Source organism: Epinephelus fuscoguttatus, linkage group LG3 (genome assembly GCF_011397635.1).
Source record: "Epinephelus fuscoguttatus linkage group LG3, E.fuscoguttatus.final_Chr_v1".
NCBI classification, from domain to species: Eukaryota; Metazoa; Chordata; class Actinopteri; order Perciformes; family Serranidae; genus Epinephelus; species Epinephelus fuscoguttatus.
In genome coordinates, this window is record NC_064754.1 from 27,039,425 (window position 1) to 27,056,866 (window position 17,442).

Here is a 17,442-nt window from a genome sequence, read left to right on the forward strand (position 1 = left end):
GCTTGCTTAGTTTGACCAACAGTCAAAAAATCCAAAGATATTCAGCACCACAAAAGTCAAAGCAGCAAACCCTCTCATTTTAGAAGTCAAAACAAGAAATTATTCAGTATTTTTGCTTAGAAAATGTCTTAAACGATGAATCAGCTAGTCCTGCACCTTTGACTTCATGTAAGTCACAGACGAAGGACAAAACATGGCAGTGGAGGTCAGGGGAAAATGTAAATAGACCAAGTATTGCTAAAAGGCTAAAGATCTGTCTGCACGTACATCCTTAGAAATAGAAAATCCTTTTCTACTAAGGAAAAACAAGAACTATATAAGTAAGTATGGGATCCTTTCATTTATTATCTTGATAATACAGGCTCAAGTATACTGAATCAGCTGAGTAAGAATTTTGGAGGTGATCAATGGGCTCCTCTGCTGGGTGTAGGATGAAGTTTTATATACTTTGCTTTATGCTGACTGTATAATGGGATGAAGTCTGACAATGGTGATTACTAGCTGCAGGAGAAACATTTTTATTTTTTTAATTACTGTTTTTCTATTTATTTAATTATTTTCATGTTATTATTTATGTTTTTTTCAAAATCTAAGAGAGAAAATGCAAAAAAAAAGAAGTGAAGGTGAGGCAGATATATAGAAAATGTAAACACAAATACTGAAGCGTCAAACTAATCCTGACAGAACTTGTTTCTTAAAATCGATTACTTTAATAATTTTTATGACACACTTTTTTCCATTTAACCTAAGAAGCTTTCAAATATTAACATGTTGTTTAAATATAAGCAGCAGTACAAGAACTCCTAAATAAAACAGTCTAAAACTGGCAACATATTTTCTAAACTTGATATGGCAGTATAACAGTATGTATGATAGCTGTAAAATTAAATATTGATATTGTGTTAAGAATACACATATGATAATACTGAGTCATTAAGCAAGCGCTTCCTCTTAAATAAATTCCATTTCTTTGCTTTGTTGTCCTCCCTCAACACTAGCTGGTTGCCTTTTCACTGTCCAGTAGGTGTAACTGGTCTTTTTGTATGATTTTGTAAAGTTACATTTACAGACTCTCTCTTCCTCTAGTTGTATTTGTAGTGTATTCAATTTTCAAAAACAGAGAAAAAAACAAACAAACAACAAACTTAAAGATGACCTTGACTGACAGCATTATTTATTATTTTTTTATTTATTTTTTGTTCAAATTCTCTATAAAAATCACATCTGATATCGTGCCAGGCCTATAACATAAGAGTTTGCTTTATTCTGTCCAGGATTTTCAAAACATAGTGTCAGGTGTGTGTGTGTAGCCAAATCAACAGTCCCATTTCACAGAAGACAGTGAGGTAGGAGTGAGCTGTCTGGTCACAAAATAAGTACACAAGATTACAAATTTGATCCATCAATGCCAGTTTACAGACACATTTTAAATCATCACCACAGAATTTCTCTCTCTAAAAGTTAGACATGACAGGAAGCAGAAGCAGGCGGCACACACACACAACTCTTCAAATATTCTGCCATATGTTTTGGGTGCACACAGGAACACATATGCACACACTCCCCACTGTAATAGGCTTATGTCTAGGCATACAGTAATCTATGTGTGAGGCCCTGCAAACGGACGAGACATCACTTAACCTCTTACCAAATGTGTCATAATGCTTCAGCTGGTTTACAAACACACGCTCTCCTTTAAACAATGAAAAGTTGCCGTACGCTCTCAAACAAACAGTCTGAAATGCGTCACAACACAGTCATACAAGCCTGTAACAAAGCAGAGCGTCTGCACCATATATCTCTTCCCCGAGTTGCCGTAACATCAGGCTAACAGAGTGAGTGTTGCAGAGCGCCCAGTGCAAACGTCAGCGTTACCTGCCACAAACTCACTTCACTGTTACCATGGACACCACCAGTGGAGAAATATCAATGAGCGACAAAAAAGGGGAGCGAGGCAGAGGAAGAGAAAGCCAGACAGACGGGGAGAGAGGGAGGTGGAGATGAGGAGGGGGGACAGGGCAGCCTCTGCATGAATATAAAGGTATTTCTCCTTCTGCCTTTGCCAGACATGTGGTCTCTGCTGTCTCCACCGGCTAATGAAGACATATGGCGAGAGCGTGAGTGTGTATATGTCAAGCTAATGATACAGCAGGAGGGTGTGGAGAGGTTGGAAGTAATAGGTGGTCGGACACGTGGATATAGCCGGCGGTAAATGACTATTTTCTGTATTTAGACAAGGTAATGGGCTATTAGCAAGGTCATCACAACAACTGAGTGGCCTTCCAGCCTTTTACCCTTCACTCTGACCTTTCCCCCCTCCTCTCCTCTATCTCCTCTCTCTTGCCTCTATCCAATCCCACCTCTACTGTTCTTTGTTTCACCCCCTGATGGCCAGATGGAAGGAAGGGAGGCAAGGAGGAGGAGGAGGAGGGGGGGGCAGAATGCAGATAGGAGAAGGGCATTGAGGACAAATCTGGGTTAGTCTCTGTCAAAATGCTGACAAGGACACAAGGACACACACTCTCTCACACACACTAACAACTGTACAAATCCCAGGGGAGGTCGAACGGAGTGTGAGTGTGTGTGCTTTTTGCCCTACCTTTGTCCATTAGCTGGTTAAACAGCGACACGTTGGAGAAGAAGAAGAGGTAGGCGAACATCTGAGCCTGTATCTCCGGGTGGACCTGGTAGCCTTGCAACAGCTCCTGGGCGTTCTGAAACACCTGCACAGACGTATGCAAACACACAGATGAGCACAGGAATACCGTTGATGCCGCCTAAATATTTTGAATATCATTGTTTATCTGTTCTGTATCAGCAGTTTCAGACTTTTTCTAGTGCCATGTGTATCATTTTATACACAGTAACCCAACATTCAGTCTGATATATTCAGTATCTCAGGAAACTCTACAGACTCCACTTGGATTTAAAATCAAGCTCTGGGGGTTTGACAAGTGTCCCAACAAATACTTTTAGAACAAAACAAAACAAAAGCGGAGAAGGAAGCCAGTGCTCAGCTGTCTCGACCTTGACCTTGTCAGCTCATATGAGACAACATTTCTTGCTGCGTGAAGCAAAACAGAGACAGGTGTCAACAGTCCACTCTGATCTGTGGATCAGTGTGTCTCATTGAATAGGAGAAAACCCTTCAGGTGCATCAACGAGTTTGACAGCTGGGATATTTTATACACATGCTGCTGATTAATTTCAGTCAAACCCAGTTTAGGAACATAAGATCTGTCATGTTATATTTCCTATATTATTATTTATCAAACTTTTAAAATTAAATTACTTTCTGTCACATAAAGTTTTTGTCATTTTATTATCTTTCACTTTTCTGCAGATGAAAGATTGGCAGGTTTTAGGGCAAATTTTTTATTGTGTCAAATGGTTATGCCAAAATATTAAGTTCTCAGACTGATCTCAGAATCAGAGAAAACAAGCAAATTAAATTCTTCAGATTCATGTACGAAATAAGAGTAATTTTAGAAAGCTGAAAAATGGAGTGTAGCGTTAGTTCAGGCAGGACACTATGTCAAGCTCAGCTCACATCAAAGCTACATCAGCTGACCTCAAACAGCCCAATTAACTCAGTGTTTCTCATACATTGATTTATCCGTGGCGGTGCGCCACGAATAAATTATCTCCGCCACATATAGATTTTTCTGCTTTTGGCGCTACCTGTTCGACCTCGCTCATAAACACATTATAATGGGACTCAGTGTCTGTGAATGTAGCTTGTCGTTACAATTCCGGTGCAATAGGTGGCGGTATGCATCGTAAAGACGCACTTAACACACCTGGTCCACCAGAAGAAGAAGAAGAAGCAGACGTAGTGGCAGAACGGATCCAAAGACCTCTCGGTACAAATATGTGGGCAAACAAGTCCAAAAGTGGTCCGAACAACTCTAACTCATCATGTTATATTAGCTGTTTTATTAGCCTATGTCTGTATTAACATAGGTGGAAGCTCAACATGTGCAGAGACATTAACTCACGCTGTTAGTAGTGTTAACTGCAGCGCGAGTCCCGTAGCAGCTCGCCACCCTGTTAATCAATGACAGCGGCTCCACTGGCAAAGGGAGCAGCACGACAACCCCCGTCTGCCGCGGGACAACTCTCTATTTTACGCGGCTCTTCTATTTTTGTCGCGCTATGCTCCCCTACGCGACCCTCCAGCAGATAAAAACTATATGAAATAGTGTGCTAAACGAGCACAATGTGTAAATGAATAAACCATTATCAGAGGTGATATATGATGATTTTTTCCATGCATTTACCCATGTTTATCCGTGACATTGTGTAAATGTCCGTGGCGGACATTTGAAAGCGAGAAGATGACAATCACTACAGTAAACTTGTAGATAACTCAAATATATGTAATAACTTAGGTGGAAAATGCTTTAACATTTCATGCAGCCTACATGGAGCCTCTCGGCTCGGCAAACAGTAAACAACCCCGCTGGCATCTCTACGTGTCGCTTCCGTACGCAGTCAGTGGAGCCCAAATGAATACGCCGCGACGCTACGCTGACGTGACGTAGGTTTGCAGCCGGTGGAGCCTGGCCGTGTGGTTCTGCTCGTTAGTAATTAACTCTGACGTTGGATGTTCACTTCTTCACACAGATGAGTATTGAAAAATATTTTTAATACCCCCGCCCCCCCCAGAACCACACCACCACGAATAGATTCCTGTCCTGTGGGAAACACTGTAACTGATGGAGGAGCTGATTGATGGAAGGGAGTCAGCTGATAGATCACTTGATTACTGTGATCTGTACTGTTGCTGCTTCCTCTGCAAGCTGCTTTGCAACCCACCTCCACCCCAGCTCCTCCTTTTCATGTTGTGTCTGACTTATCAATGTCATTTCTGTTTGTCATTGATGCTGCTCTGTTCTGTTCCTGGGGGTCTTTGCTGCTGCTCTCTCTGCCTTAGGCTTTCCATGTAGGCACATGGAAGGGCAGAGGGGTGTGCTCTCTCCGCCTTAGGCCATCCACGCAAGGAAGAGGCATTCTGCATAGGCCCTAGGAAAGGCAGAGAGGCCCCAGAACAGGGCCATACTGCCAAATATAATACTGCTAATGGAAATAAAATTTTCTTTGACTAAAGTTGTCCTGACTGAATTGTGGGCTTTTTCTTCTTAATATTTCTGATTTATTTTGGAAAAAAATCCGCAAAATTTCTATGTCCCTAATTCTCTTCCAAGCCTCTATAATTAGATGAGGCGTTTGCTTTCACTACTTTATATTCATCAACTATATTGACAATTTTGTTGTTACATTAAACTCCCCCTTCACATGGATGTTTGACCTTCAGTGTGCAGAGTTTCTGATCTCCAGAGGTGTTACAGTACATTTGTCTTTTATGTTGGGTCCCTGTTTTCTTTGACTTGTGTACATGTGCGTGCATTCCTATTCCCCTGATCTAAAGGTGCCAAGATGTACAGATATGTGCCAGCAAAGGCAATGAACAAGAGGAGCTGTGAAACATGGATTAAAAACAATACAGGATTTCAAATTATTTAAAGAATCAGCTTTGCAAATATTTCATGAGGAAAGAAATGTATTTATCACATTTGTTTGACCTCAAGACAAACACAATATGTTTTAGTAAGAAACACTGAATGTATGTAGAACCTCTGTTTTTATCAAGAAAAGACCACAACCACAATATCAGTTTAAGACATTTATATTAGAGCATGAATTTCTGACATCACAACTAGTCTGAAGGCACATCATGGTTCAGTATCCAGCTTACACATGTGATGTGGAAACTTCACACACCAAGAACTGAATTTTCAGTTAAATTGGAGACATCTTATGTGGAGAAGTTACATTTTTGAAATGAATAATATTTGTATACTCGTAGATGTTGGATTTTTTTAATGAGGGAGGAGGAATAGACGCAATTCTAAGAATATTTAAACGGTTAATTTTTTTTACCTTTTTGTGGGTAAACCATGTAAGACTTAAAACATGTCAGGTGGGGCTCTTTATTATTCATTTCTGGCACTATAAGACAATTAATAAACAGTTAAATTTTCATGATCCTGACCACTTTAACTGTATCGTGATACAATACGTGTGCTTACCTGCAAGACCCTGCGCACAGGTTCAGGAAACCCTACACCTCCTTTCCAGCAGGGCTCAGAGCTGTCGACTGGGAATGGATTACAGTCCAACAAACCTGGTAACACTACATAAAGAGCCTGGACACACACACACACACACACACACACACACACACACAGACATGTGTTATGATGGCGGTGATCAAAGATTGCAAAATAACCTCTAACTTATTCATATTCTAACCTCATCTAGTCATTGTGTGTGTGTGTGTGTGTGTGTGTGTGTGTGTGTGTGATGACTTCAGGTGTTCTGTGTGATTGACTGTCTGTTATTCATCTAGCCCGTTAAAAAAAAAAAAAAAAAACCATGATAAAAGATATCTTGCTCATTAAGAAGATGGCAGCGTTGCCGCGGTGACAGATTACCTTGGTGATATAGTAGACACATTGCTGGAAAGTGTACATGATCACTTCTTCCAAGATAGTCATTGCCTCCTCATTGGCTGATATGGTCGCCGATAGCAACGACTCCTTTGACCCTAGACAGAGATGACAGAGACAGAAACACACTTAAGAGATATATATATGCTGAGAGGGAGGGAGAGATGCAGCTGTATTAGTGTCTACTGTATGTCAGTGTGAGTAATGACTCTTCAGCCAAGTTGTTTCCACACTCATCCTTCAGATGCTTTGTGTGTGTGTGTGTGTGTGTGTGTGTGTACCTTGCAGTGTCTCTATGCTGTGTGTGTACGCTGGCGCTCGTTGCTGTATGAAGTAGAGGATCTCGATGGAGTTGGACATCCAGAAGAAGATGGTTTGCAGGTCTGGGATTAAGTCTGAGATACTAAGGAGAGACAGGGAGGCCGGGTCCTGGCTACATACACAAGCACACACAAACACACACACAATGAGTAGAGTGTTAAGCACAGTTTGGTAGACATACTAACATACTGAACACACTGACATGGTACATGTCACAAAAATGGTACATGAGCACACACGCTCTCTTTCAGTTGGAAAGCGATACTCACTGCTGAGCTTGCTTCTGAGCCAGCTCCTTTGTCTTCTCCTGCAAGACACACACACACACACACACACACACACACACACACAGCAATTAAGTACTCATTAAACTTTTAGGATGTGCGTAGGAGACCCACACTTAATGAGGCTATCACTAACCTGCAGAAAGAAATGTCAGTATCATATTTACAGAACCTACACACTCACACTGACGCACGATGATAATTTGTGCCCCACTGGACTGAATCGAGGCTTACTCTGTTTACAAGATGACCCCCACCTCCTCCCCTTTTTTTGGTAACACCCATTTCTATATGAAACATACAACCCTTTGTATGAAACACAGTAGGCTGCACCATATTCAGGGTTTCCCGCAGGGTTTTATAGCAGAGGCAGACCACCTCATCTGAAACCACCTCCGTTATATCAAAGGTTTATACATTCTTATAAAGATAGAACACAGAAGACAAGAGATGCCACTGCACAGAGTAAATTCCATACATCTTAAGAGTGTGGCTCTTGTTCAGGCCATCATCTCCTGACTAAATTTCCTGGAGAAGATCCTGATATGTACGATCTTTTAAATGTATCTTTTATGACATTCAAATAATAATACAGTTCAATTTAAAAAAAAACATGACAAGCTAAAGCCAATGACCTTTCTGATTCCATGATATCAATCAACAGAGAATCAGCATCGACCACTAGATTCAACATTCTGCTTATTTCTAAAGTTTAAGATACACTTGTCAAAAGTTAGTAGGGCTCAAATCTCAATACAGAAATATAAAAAACTGTGCAGTATCTAAGTTGGCACAAATATTTCGCTTTTTTTGCTTGATTAAATTATTTTGTGGACGACTTTTTATGGTGGAAGTAGTTGCTATGGAGACAATTCATAGTGTAGACAGAACGGATTATTGTGTGTGCATGTGTAACACAGTACAAACATGATATGCAACCCTGTTTGACCATTAACCCGACCTGACATGGCTGACCAGTTTCTTTCCACGAGGTCATCTTAAACAGAGACCAAAGTGCCACAGAGACAGACAGGGAGACACAGGGACACAGTTAGAAAGACAGACAAGCACACAGAGAGACAGGCAGACACTGACCCATGCGATGGTCTGGATTCGTCTGACAATCTTGAGCAGCAGTTTTCCAAAGCTCCCAGGAGGGAAGGTTGAGGCAGAGTGTTGTATGCACAGACACAGCAGGTAGGCAGGCGTCAGTTTGTGGTCGTCTCCTGAGGGAATTTAAACGGTCATTTCATTATAAAAAAAATATATTTTCTCATTTACCTCTAGTGGTGTCTATATTATCACGTAGGTCACAGAAGATAAAAGAATTAACTTGAACTACTTTCAGGCTCAGAAACAGACCGTATGAAAACAGCTGACAGTGAGGTGTGTGGATTATCAGGAGTAAGACAGGCACTGATTCTGGAGAGGGATGTTGCTTTTTACGGACACTTCCTCCTATAAATGAGCTGCGACTGCAGAAAACCAAGAGTGTAAATACTGGATAAAATAGGTCAGTGTCTCTCAGGAAAGACACAGTGTTTAACGGTGTTTGTTTCAATACTCTGATACCAACAGCATTGAACTGTACCTGTGTATGTGTTATTGACATTCTAGCCTCTCTGTTGTTGTTCTGCATCTAATCTTCCCAGATGAATTTAAATGTAACAACAACAAAAAAGAACTTTCCAATGCTTTGAGCACCATTAATTAAATACCATTCACCTCCGCTATACTGGGGTGAATGCTGAATGAAAGATTTGTCAAAACCTGGACAACTTAAATAAAACTAACTGTACAGGCAGAAACCACACAAAGGGTGAGACAGATTTGTTTGTCATTTTGGTGAAATATTTGTGTTACAAAATATCCCATGATGTAAAAAATTGCTCAGTATACATGAAACTGACAGCATAGGCCATGTTTACACCTGATAATAACATGCGTCCTGAGTGATCAAATCACAAGTGGACAGCTCTAAGAACAGGTGTGAATGTGCAGAATGCATCCTAAAGGCGTCTTGAGATCCAGTCAGACCACATTCATAGGTGGTCTGGACTGCATATGGGCACATTCTTTGAGTATGGTGTACGTTAATTTGACTTGGGCCACAATGAACAACCACTTACTCTGGTGACGTCTTTGCTCATCTGATGTTCCACCGGATAAGAAAACTTTCTGCTGTCCGGAGCAGCTGTCCTCCTAGTGAACCTGCAGTTCAGCGTCTGCCCAGTTAGAAAGAGCTGACACAGCAGCAGCTGTTACTGTAAACAGCCCCAACTAATTTACACCGACACTAAAACAGCTTGATTCTGTCATTAAAGCAATTAATAACCGTTGATAACGTTAGCCAATTGATGCCGAATGACAACAGTTAGCCGCTTTTGGGTTGTACAATTCAATAAGATTTAACTTATTTTAGATAGTAAAGGTTGTAGGTGTGCATATAGCCCGACAAACCTCCTGCCACTGTAGCACAACAACACATTTGGTCTTTGCAAATGGAAATGATTCACATGTTTATTTGCATATAGAACAGGGAAGTGAGATCCGATCACTAGCAGTCACTCAAGACACATGTAAAGATGTACTCTGATGCCAAGTGTGAGCAGACAGTCTTAGAGCTGTCCACCTGTGATCAGATCACCCAAGACGCATGTTAATACCAGGTGTAAACAGGCCCTTATATTCTCTATCATACTATAAATTAGAGCACAGACCTCCAGGTTCTATGAGAGACACAATCCTGTTCAATAGCTGGTCTTCATGAGCCTGGTCAAACTCCAGCTGTAGCCTTCTTTTCTGACCTCCTCCTCTTCCTCCTCCTCCTCCTCCTCCTCCTCCTCCTCCTTCCCCTCCTGACACACTAAGGGGTGCTCCTGTCACTGTCCCCCCACAGCGGGGTTTTACCAGGTGAGGTTTGAAGCTGCGTCTGATTGCAGGAACACTCAACGCCTGTACCGCTCTGTCCTTCAGCACAGAACCACACATCTTACAAGTCTGAGTGCTGCTCTCTCCCTCCTCCACCCCTGCATCGTAAAGCTGCCCCAGGGACCTAAGGCGTGCCAAGGTCTGAGCAGGCAAAGGCTTAGCGCCCGCGGGGTCCTTGTACAAGAAGATGTAATGCGCTCCAAAGGAGAGGAGGTCACCGTGTCGCAGCGTGGTGGAGCGCTCGCAGCGGGAAAAGTTCACCAGAACTGTGGCGTGGAGCACAGGCTCAACAGCAACACAGGACCGCTGGCTCTCCGCCGGCTCCTCTCCCTTGTTATTGTTGGCATGACGACGGGGTGCGGGGACTCGGCGCAGGCGGCAGTGGAGAGGCAGGATGTCAGGAGAGAAGAGGCAGATGTTGGGGCGAGCTGACGGAGTCTCCTGACCGACTGTGTGCTGCTCTCTGTTCAGCAGGTACACTAAGCAGTCCTTAAAACACAATAAACATCACATGATCAGGTATACTGAGCATCTCTGACACAACATGTGAACTTTTTCTTTGTACTAACCTGCCTGTTGTATCCCTGTAGCAGCAGGAGGTGCGGGGACTGGTAAAGCGAGTGCCTCACCCCTCCTCCTCCCTGACTCCCCTCCTCTTTCCTCCGGCCACTGGAGGCCACCTCACGTTCTCTACCCCTTAAGGGCCCTGGCAGGGTGGAGTAATAACGCTTGGGCTCATCTCCAACGCCCAGCTGCAGACACAAGCACAGACAAACACAGATGCATTCAGGATTTCAGGCAGGTCGGCAACAGTTCCATAAATAATAACAATCAATTATCCTGACTGAGCTTCAGTGTGAGGCCCCACCTGGTTGAGGCTGGTCTCACTGAGGCTGCGGCAGAAGGATGAGTTGCTGGACCGGGGCAGGGTCAGAGTCCCTTTCGCCCTGTTCCTCTGGAGCTTACGAGCCTGAGCATTAATATCTACAAGGAGGCAGATAGGAGGAGTGAGAGAGAGAAACAAGGAGGGAAAGGGCAAGAGGGAGAACAGATGGAGGATAATAAAAAGGAGAACAAGGAGGAGGCAGAGCAGGAAGACAGAGAGGTTGAGTATGTAGAAGGAAAGGAGAGTAAAGAGTGGAAAATAAGACAGTGTACTTGTGCATTGTTAGTATGTATGTTTGACTCATGAGTGAAGTCTGGGTACAGTACACTGCATAGGTGCATAACAGTCATGTGTGAGCTGAGTGGAAACTAAGTAAAACAAACCAGTCAGATGGAGTAAATGGTGCTGGATGGAGCAGCACATGTAGCTGACGACACTGAACCTGATGAAAGGTGAGCTGAGCAGCTCCCCATGACTTGAATTTGAGGAATCTGAGGCCATGCGATGGCTCTGCACACACACATTCACACTGGTTGAATCACTGGCAATGGGGGTGGCGCTGGTGACAACGCAGGTAGAGGTGGTCTCCATGGCAATGACTGACAGCCACCCTACCTGAGGCCAGTCCCCACCTTTAGAGCTGGACTGTACCGCTCGACCACACCGCAGGGGGGAGCTCCTGTGTTTGCCCAGCCCAGACCGACCCATTAGAGCCGCCAGGAATTGGGAGGTTTTGGGCCCTACAGCAGGGTGGGAGGGGTTAGGGAGGCGGGGAGGAGGCTGAGAAAACACCCCCTCACCGAGACACCAAGCACAGAACAACCCCCATATACACAAACACCATCCGCACACAACAAGACACGCATGCACTGTGAAGCAAAACAGAGCCTGTGGTGCTTCTAGTGAGTCGCATCAGCAGTTAGTAAGGAGAGATACAGTTAAAGGTATGAGGTACTGGATTTTCCCCTCTAAAATATCACTGTCAAATTAGTAAGACTGCATATTAGCGCCTGTAGTCTGCGTAGTGCTTTAATTTGGGTTTTTTGTCTTGTATAATAAATGAAGCCAGCAGAATTGTAAATGTAGATTGTATCACTGAAGGTTGACAATACAGTTCATTTGGCTGTGATGTAATTGATGAAAATCCTACCGTACCTTTAAAGTGTTATCTCATCGTAGTTAAAAAGTGTGTGTAACAATACACATAATTCACACATGAGCATGCTCGCTCACACATATACCAAGGGAGAAAAAAAAAAGACAAGTAAAGGACAGAGAAGAGAGGGAGACTCCGGGGTGTGTGAGTTTTCTAAACACTATAACACAAAAGAGAAAAGGTTAGTGTGGAGATGAAAATATGTGTATTAATACGTATTACCCCAGAAAGCATTCTTTGCTTTTCGCTTTATTTCAGACACGTTGTGCAATCGTAACTGAAATGCTTTTAAAAGGAGAAGGCTTTTAGTAATCTTTAATTTTCTTATTGTAAACAAATCCAAATCAATGAAAAGACCTAAACTAACAACAAATTGGTCCTATGAACAAGAACTGTCTGTGTTGCCAAAGCCTGATATGGTGGCTTATTTCTCTGTGCCAGTAGCCTCATTGATGATTTTAAAAGTCATCAGTGAGCCACGCTGCTGCACTGAGTAACATGTTTCTTTATTACAATGACCACTGCAGTTTATTTTGAGTCAATTCACCACACACTGTCCTGCTGTAAACACTCACTAGCACACAAAACATGTATTAATCCATGATGGAAAATATTCACCACCAAAAGCTCTACTCAATTGTTTTTTGGGTAATATTTGCTAAAAACTACAGTAACCAGCTGTTGTAGGAAATTACCCAACCTTTTTTAAGCATCCACAGGAAACAGTGGGTAGATACTCCCCAACGATAAAACACAAAACGAGGGACCCGCTGCATGCAGGAAAGTGAGCACATTTTAAGGTCCAGTGTGCAGCATTTATGCTGTGTTCACACTACGAGCGACACAGCAACAAGCTACAATTCATTTTCAATGGATGCCAGTAAATGGACCTGCACTTGTATAGCACCTTACTAGTCATCTGACCACTCAAAGCGCTTTTTACATTACGAGTCACATTCACCCATTCACAAACACATTCATAGATTCAAGGTGACGCCTGCTATTCACTGTTTAACACACTCACACACTGATGGAACAGCTATCGGGAGCAATTTGGGGTTCAGTATCTTGCTCAGTTATACTTCGACATGTAGACTGGAAGAGCTGGGGATTGAGTCGCTGATCCTCCGATCAGTGAACGACCCACTCTACCTCTGAGAGACATGAAGGTACAAACTGACACCCAACATGTGTCTCTGCAGACAGGTATAACCTGCTACAAATCAAAGCTGAGCTGGCCTCAACTTTTTCAGCGCTCAAATGACGAAGTGAAGCATCAACCAATGATATGTTTTTGTTTCTAGCTGTGGTATTGTTTTACTTAGCTTAGCTAGCTGAAACTTTACTTGCTGAATGTGCATTGCAGCGCTCAAGAGGATGCAATGAGGTGGCGAAACGCGATGTAAAAATGGGTCTCAAACACTTTTTTGACCAAATATAAACTTTAGATGATGTTCAATTGAGTTGCTCTTTGGCAAATAGCAGCCACACACAAGCCTGTCACTACATAACTACATTAACATGCGTTTGAGCATCACTTCAACAGTGACTTGGTGATAATATAGTGGCCGAAGTAAAAGCTCGAATGGCCCTATCTAGAGCCAGTGTTTGGTAGATATTAGATATAAACTGCTCATTCTGAGGTAACGAAAAGACAATGATTCTTAGTTTAAGATGATTATAAACTAATGAAAACATAGTTATGGGAATCACCAGAGAATCCACGAGATGATATTATCATGATATTTAAGTCATGAGACAATATTATTGCGATTTTAAACATGTTGCGATATGTATTGTGTATTGCAATAAAATATGTTGCAATATATAGCAAATTATTACCTTTTTTCAACTGCAAATAATGTCATGAGAGGAAAACTTATATCATTTTTTTCAGCAGCAAAATGTATCTTGTGAACTGAAAAAGCAATTCATTATATTATTCTAGAAGGCTAGCCAAAGTTTAATTTGGATTTGTAATATTAATAATTCATATAATATAAAATAGACAGTTGGCGCTGTGTGATGATACAATGTTGCCACACAAAAATACTGTGATACTACCCTGTATCAATTTTTTCCCCTGGCCCGAAGAGTTACGAATATTATATGCCATTTTTGCCAATAGATGCCCCTAAATCCTACACACTGGACCTTTAATATGCCACATATGTGCACAAAAACAGGCACTCAACAGGCTTTTCTTTAAAACAAAACATCATTATTTGTGAAACAGACAAAGCAGAAAAGTTAAACAGCCTTGAGAAATGGTCTGACAGGTTTTGGCCTTTTCATGGGAATTAATGGCCACAAGAAAAACATAAAATAACACCAACCTTATCCTTTTTCATGGCTTTTACTATATTAATCAATATTGTCTTGTGTCCTGTATGACACGTGTACAACAACTGCACTGTTCAACATTAAAACAAGATTGTTGACTGACTCTCTGGCTGCCGCACAAGTTGACATAGCAACCAGTAAACCCTGGCATGCTTCATGAGAAATGTTAGTGTGGCTGCAAAGTGCAATGTGTGACTGTGAGGCTGAAAATACTTGCTCTTAACTCTCTGAACACTGTTGTCTAGGTGTTGATAAATGTCTTCAACATAACGGGTGAGCGTGTGCATGTGTGTGTGTAAATGGCAAACTTTTCATCCATCAGTAAACTAATCTATGTAAAGGTCACATGGTGGTTCCAACAGACCCACACATTCAGATTCAGATTCATATTACTGCATTGCGGATGTAAAGTCATAAACAGCAGTTATACAAGTTTATGCAAATTATTTACAAATTATCTATTGAGCTCTGACTGCAGAGTTCGTGAAGCTCTCCTGGAAACTGTACTATCACCTGCGTGTGCACAGTTCAGGTGTGACTCAGTCCAGCTTAGTGCTGGTACTTGAGATGCATCTGTATTAGAAATGTGTCATTCATAAAAACACTCGAGTGCCCACACCCATCCACACCTCCCGCCACAAAGGATTCAGCTTTCACTCAATCAATCGACCAGCTGTCTGTGCATTTCCACTGTGTGTGTGCAGTTGTGTGTGCTTTTCTTTAAGTGCTCATTTACACATGCAAGCGTGTGTGTGTTTCCAAAAACCCAAATGAAACCCTTATCACCCAGGAACAATATCCTCTCTTCAGGATAATAAGTGTGACGAAAACTCTTATTCTGCATCTACACACACACACACACACACACACACACACACACACACTGCAGAAGAGGTAACGAGCTGTGCTTTTCTGCTGAGTTTGACATGTCAAGAAAGGAAGGGAATTAGACCAGCTGCTGTTCGTGTGTGTTTGTGTGTGCCTCAGTGTGTACCTGTCTATCTACATGTGTGTGTTTGTCACTGTGTGTGTCCTCACCAGCAGTGATGGTGTCCTTATCTTTGGCATTGAATTCCTCCACCTCTGCTCTCCTGCGCAGCTCAAACCGGCGAGCGTGTCCCTCTCTGGGTTTCCACAGCTCTTGAAGCAACAGCGGCTTTTCATTGTCCCCAAGCGCACGCAGGCACTCGGTTCGCCATCCCCCTCCTCCTATCCCGCCACCCCCCTCCAAACGCCCGATCACATCGCACAGGACGTAAGAGTGGGCAGCGTTCTTGTTGAGAGAGTAACGCTCGAGTGCCTCTTTGACCAGCTCCTGTGCACTGGAGCGCGGTGTGGCCAGGACGCTCTTGTAGTTGGCACCGGCACAAATTTCATCTCCAAAGATCTTCAGCACCCCGGGGGCTGAGCTCTGCGTGGAGAGTTCAGCTGGATCGTCCGCCGGCCGCTCTGGGGGTTCAGTAGTCGAACGCCGGTCCCCACGAGTGTTTGTTCCAGTTTCTACTGGGACACGGTCTCTGTAACTCAGAGTGCGGTACAAGACCTGGTGAACAGACAAACAATACTGAATGCACTGTATGAACCAAATGTCATGATAATACATCAAATAGCTGCTGAGACATTTCACTCAAAACCACAGTTGTGAAACTCATCGCGACACTAGAGAAAACATAAGAGGATCACAGAAGTCAGTATGCTTCATTCTCTGGAGATCATAAATGTCTTTACAAAATGTTGAGCCACTCCATCCAGTCAATATTGTGATATGTCAGTAACATTGCCATCTTTAAGAGTCATGCTCCGAGCTAGTGGCTAAAAACTGATCGTCAAGGAGTCTCTCCCGAGACACTATTATTGAATAGACAATTTTAGATAATCAGTTCCTCCAGGATGTTGTGATATTGCGATTGCAAATTAATGCAAATTTTGCCAATCACCATGAAGTCTGGGCAACTTTGCAATTTAGTCCAGTCATTGCAACTTTACCGCAAATTTTACTTTTTAAAACAGGTAAAATCTCATTTAATTTAATTTCAGAGCTGTGTTCAGCATTCTTTACCCCCTGTCTTTATCATGAGACGACTGTTGCACCTGTGCCAGAGTCACATACACAGTGACAGGGCTAACTGTCACACCATCACATAGGATCTAATTCTGTGGGAAACAATGAGTGCTCATGGTAATGAGCTCCGAATCCAAAGCAGCATCACAACTTTTGCAATTTTCATTTGCTCCTGCAATTTCACTGCAAAGGCCTAAAAAAATTGCAACATGCATAGTGATGTTTTAGAAAAGCTGCTGTGACATCACGCATCTCTGGACGAAACAATCACAAAAAAGCCTGTGAAATCCTAGTGGGGGGGGGGGACTGGACATTTCAAAACCTCAGTAAGTAAAACTGAAAATTTCTACGTGTCTGGATACCAGTAGAGACAAGTGAGAAACCTGTTTTTGCTTTAATTTGTAATTTGGGTAACTTTAACCTTTGAGGTAAAGGTATTGTTAGAAATAGTGCAGAGTCAAGCACTTCACTAAAACTGTACTGATGTTTGCCAGAGTCTTTGTTTTCATCATTTATTTTGACCTTTATTTAACTTGGGTGGTCTCTTGAGATTGAATGACCAAAACAGCAGTGTGTACGTCCGTCTGTGTGTGTTTGTGTGTGTGTACCTGTGTGAAGGTCCTGCTCTGGCGTTTCAGGCGGCTCTTGGATGGCAGGGACATACTGGCCCCAGAGGAAGAACCGTAGAACATGATGCTGCTGTTGGCTTCACAAACTCCACAACTGGTGAGCGAGGAAATACATTTTAAATGTTTTATTTGAATCCATCGTAAAGGATTCACATATTCATTCACACACACACACACACACACACACACACACACACACACACACACTCAAAGGCAAGAAGTCCATGCGTAAAAGGACTCTAGGGTACATCTTACACTTACTTGTGAAACATTGTAGATCTGGAAGGTAAAGAAAATCTCCCCTAAATCTATTATGCA

General features: G+C 42.5%; 1 protein-coding gene across 3 annotated transcripts in view; it reads right to left on the reverse strand.

Annotated features, from left to right (window-relative positions):
- radil (Ras association and DIL domains) overlaps positions 1-17,442 on the reverse strand; it is a 36,740-nt gene that overhangs the window by 15,822 nt on the left and 3,476 nt on the right. For 2 of the 3 annotated variants that reach the window (XM_049568847.1, XM_049568839.1), the window contains exons 3-14: positions 17,104-17,218; positions 15,472-15,976; positions 11,567-11,674; positions 10,917-11,032; positions 10,618-10,800; positions 9,838-10,537; positions 8,213-8,343; positions 7,103-7,140; positions 6,794-6,945; positions 6,498-6,610; positions 6,093-6,209; positions 2,600-2,723 (exon numbers count right to left, since the gene is read on the reverse strand). In XM_049568847.1, coding sequence (XP_049424804.1) covers positions 2,600-2,723; positions 6,093-6,209; positions 6,498-6,610; positions 6,794-6,945; positions 7,103-7,140; positions 8,213-8,343; positions 9,838-10,537; positions 10,618-10,800; positions 10,917-11,032; positions 11,567-11,674; positions 15,472-15,976; positions 17,104-17,187 — 2,371 coding nt within the window. In that variant the 5' untranslated portion in view covers positions 17,188-17,218. The remainder of the gene's footprint in view (positions 1-2,599; positions 2,724-6,092; positions 6,210-6,497; positions 6,611-6,793; positions 6,946-7,102; positions 7,141-8,212; positions 8,344-9,837; positions 10,538-10,617; positions 10,801-10,916; positions 11,033-11,566; positions 11,675-15,471; positions 15,977-17,103; positions 17,219-17,442) is intronic. The other variant, XM_049568857.1, reaches the window with a different exon arrangement.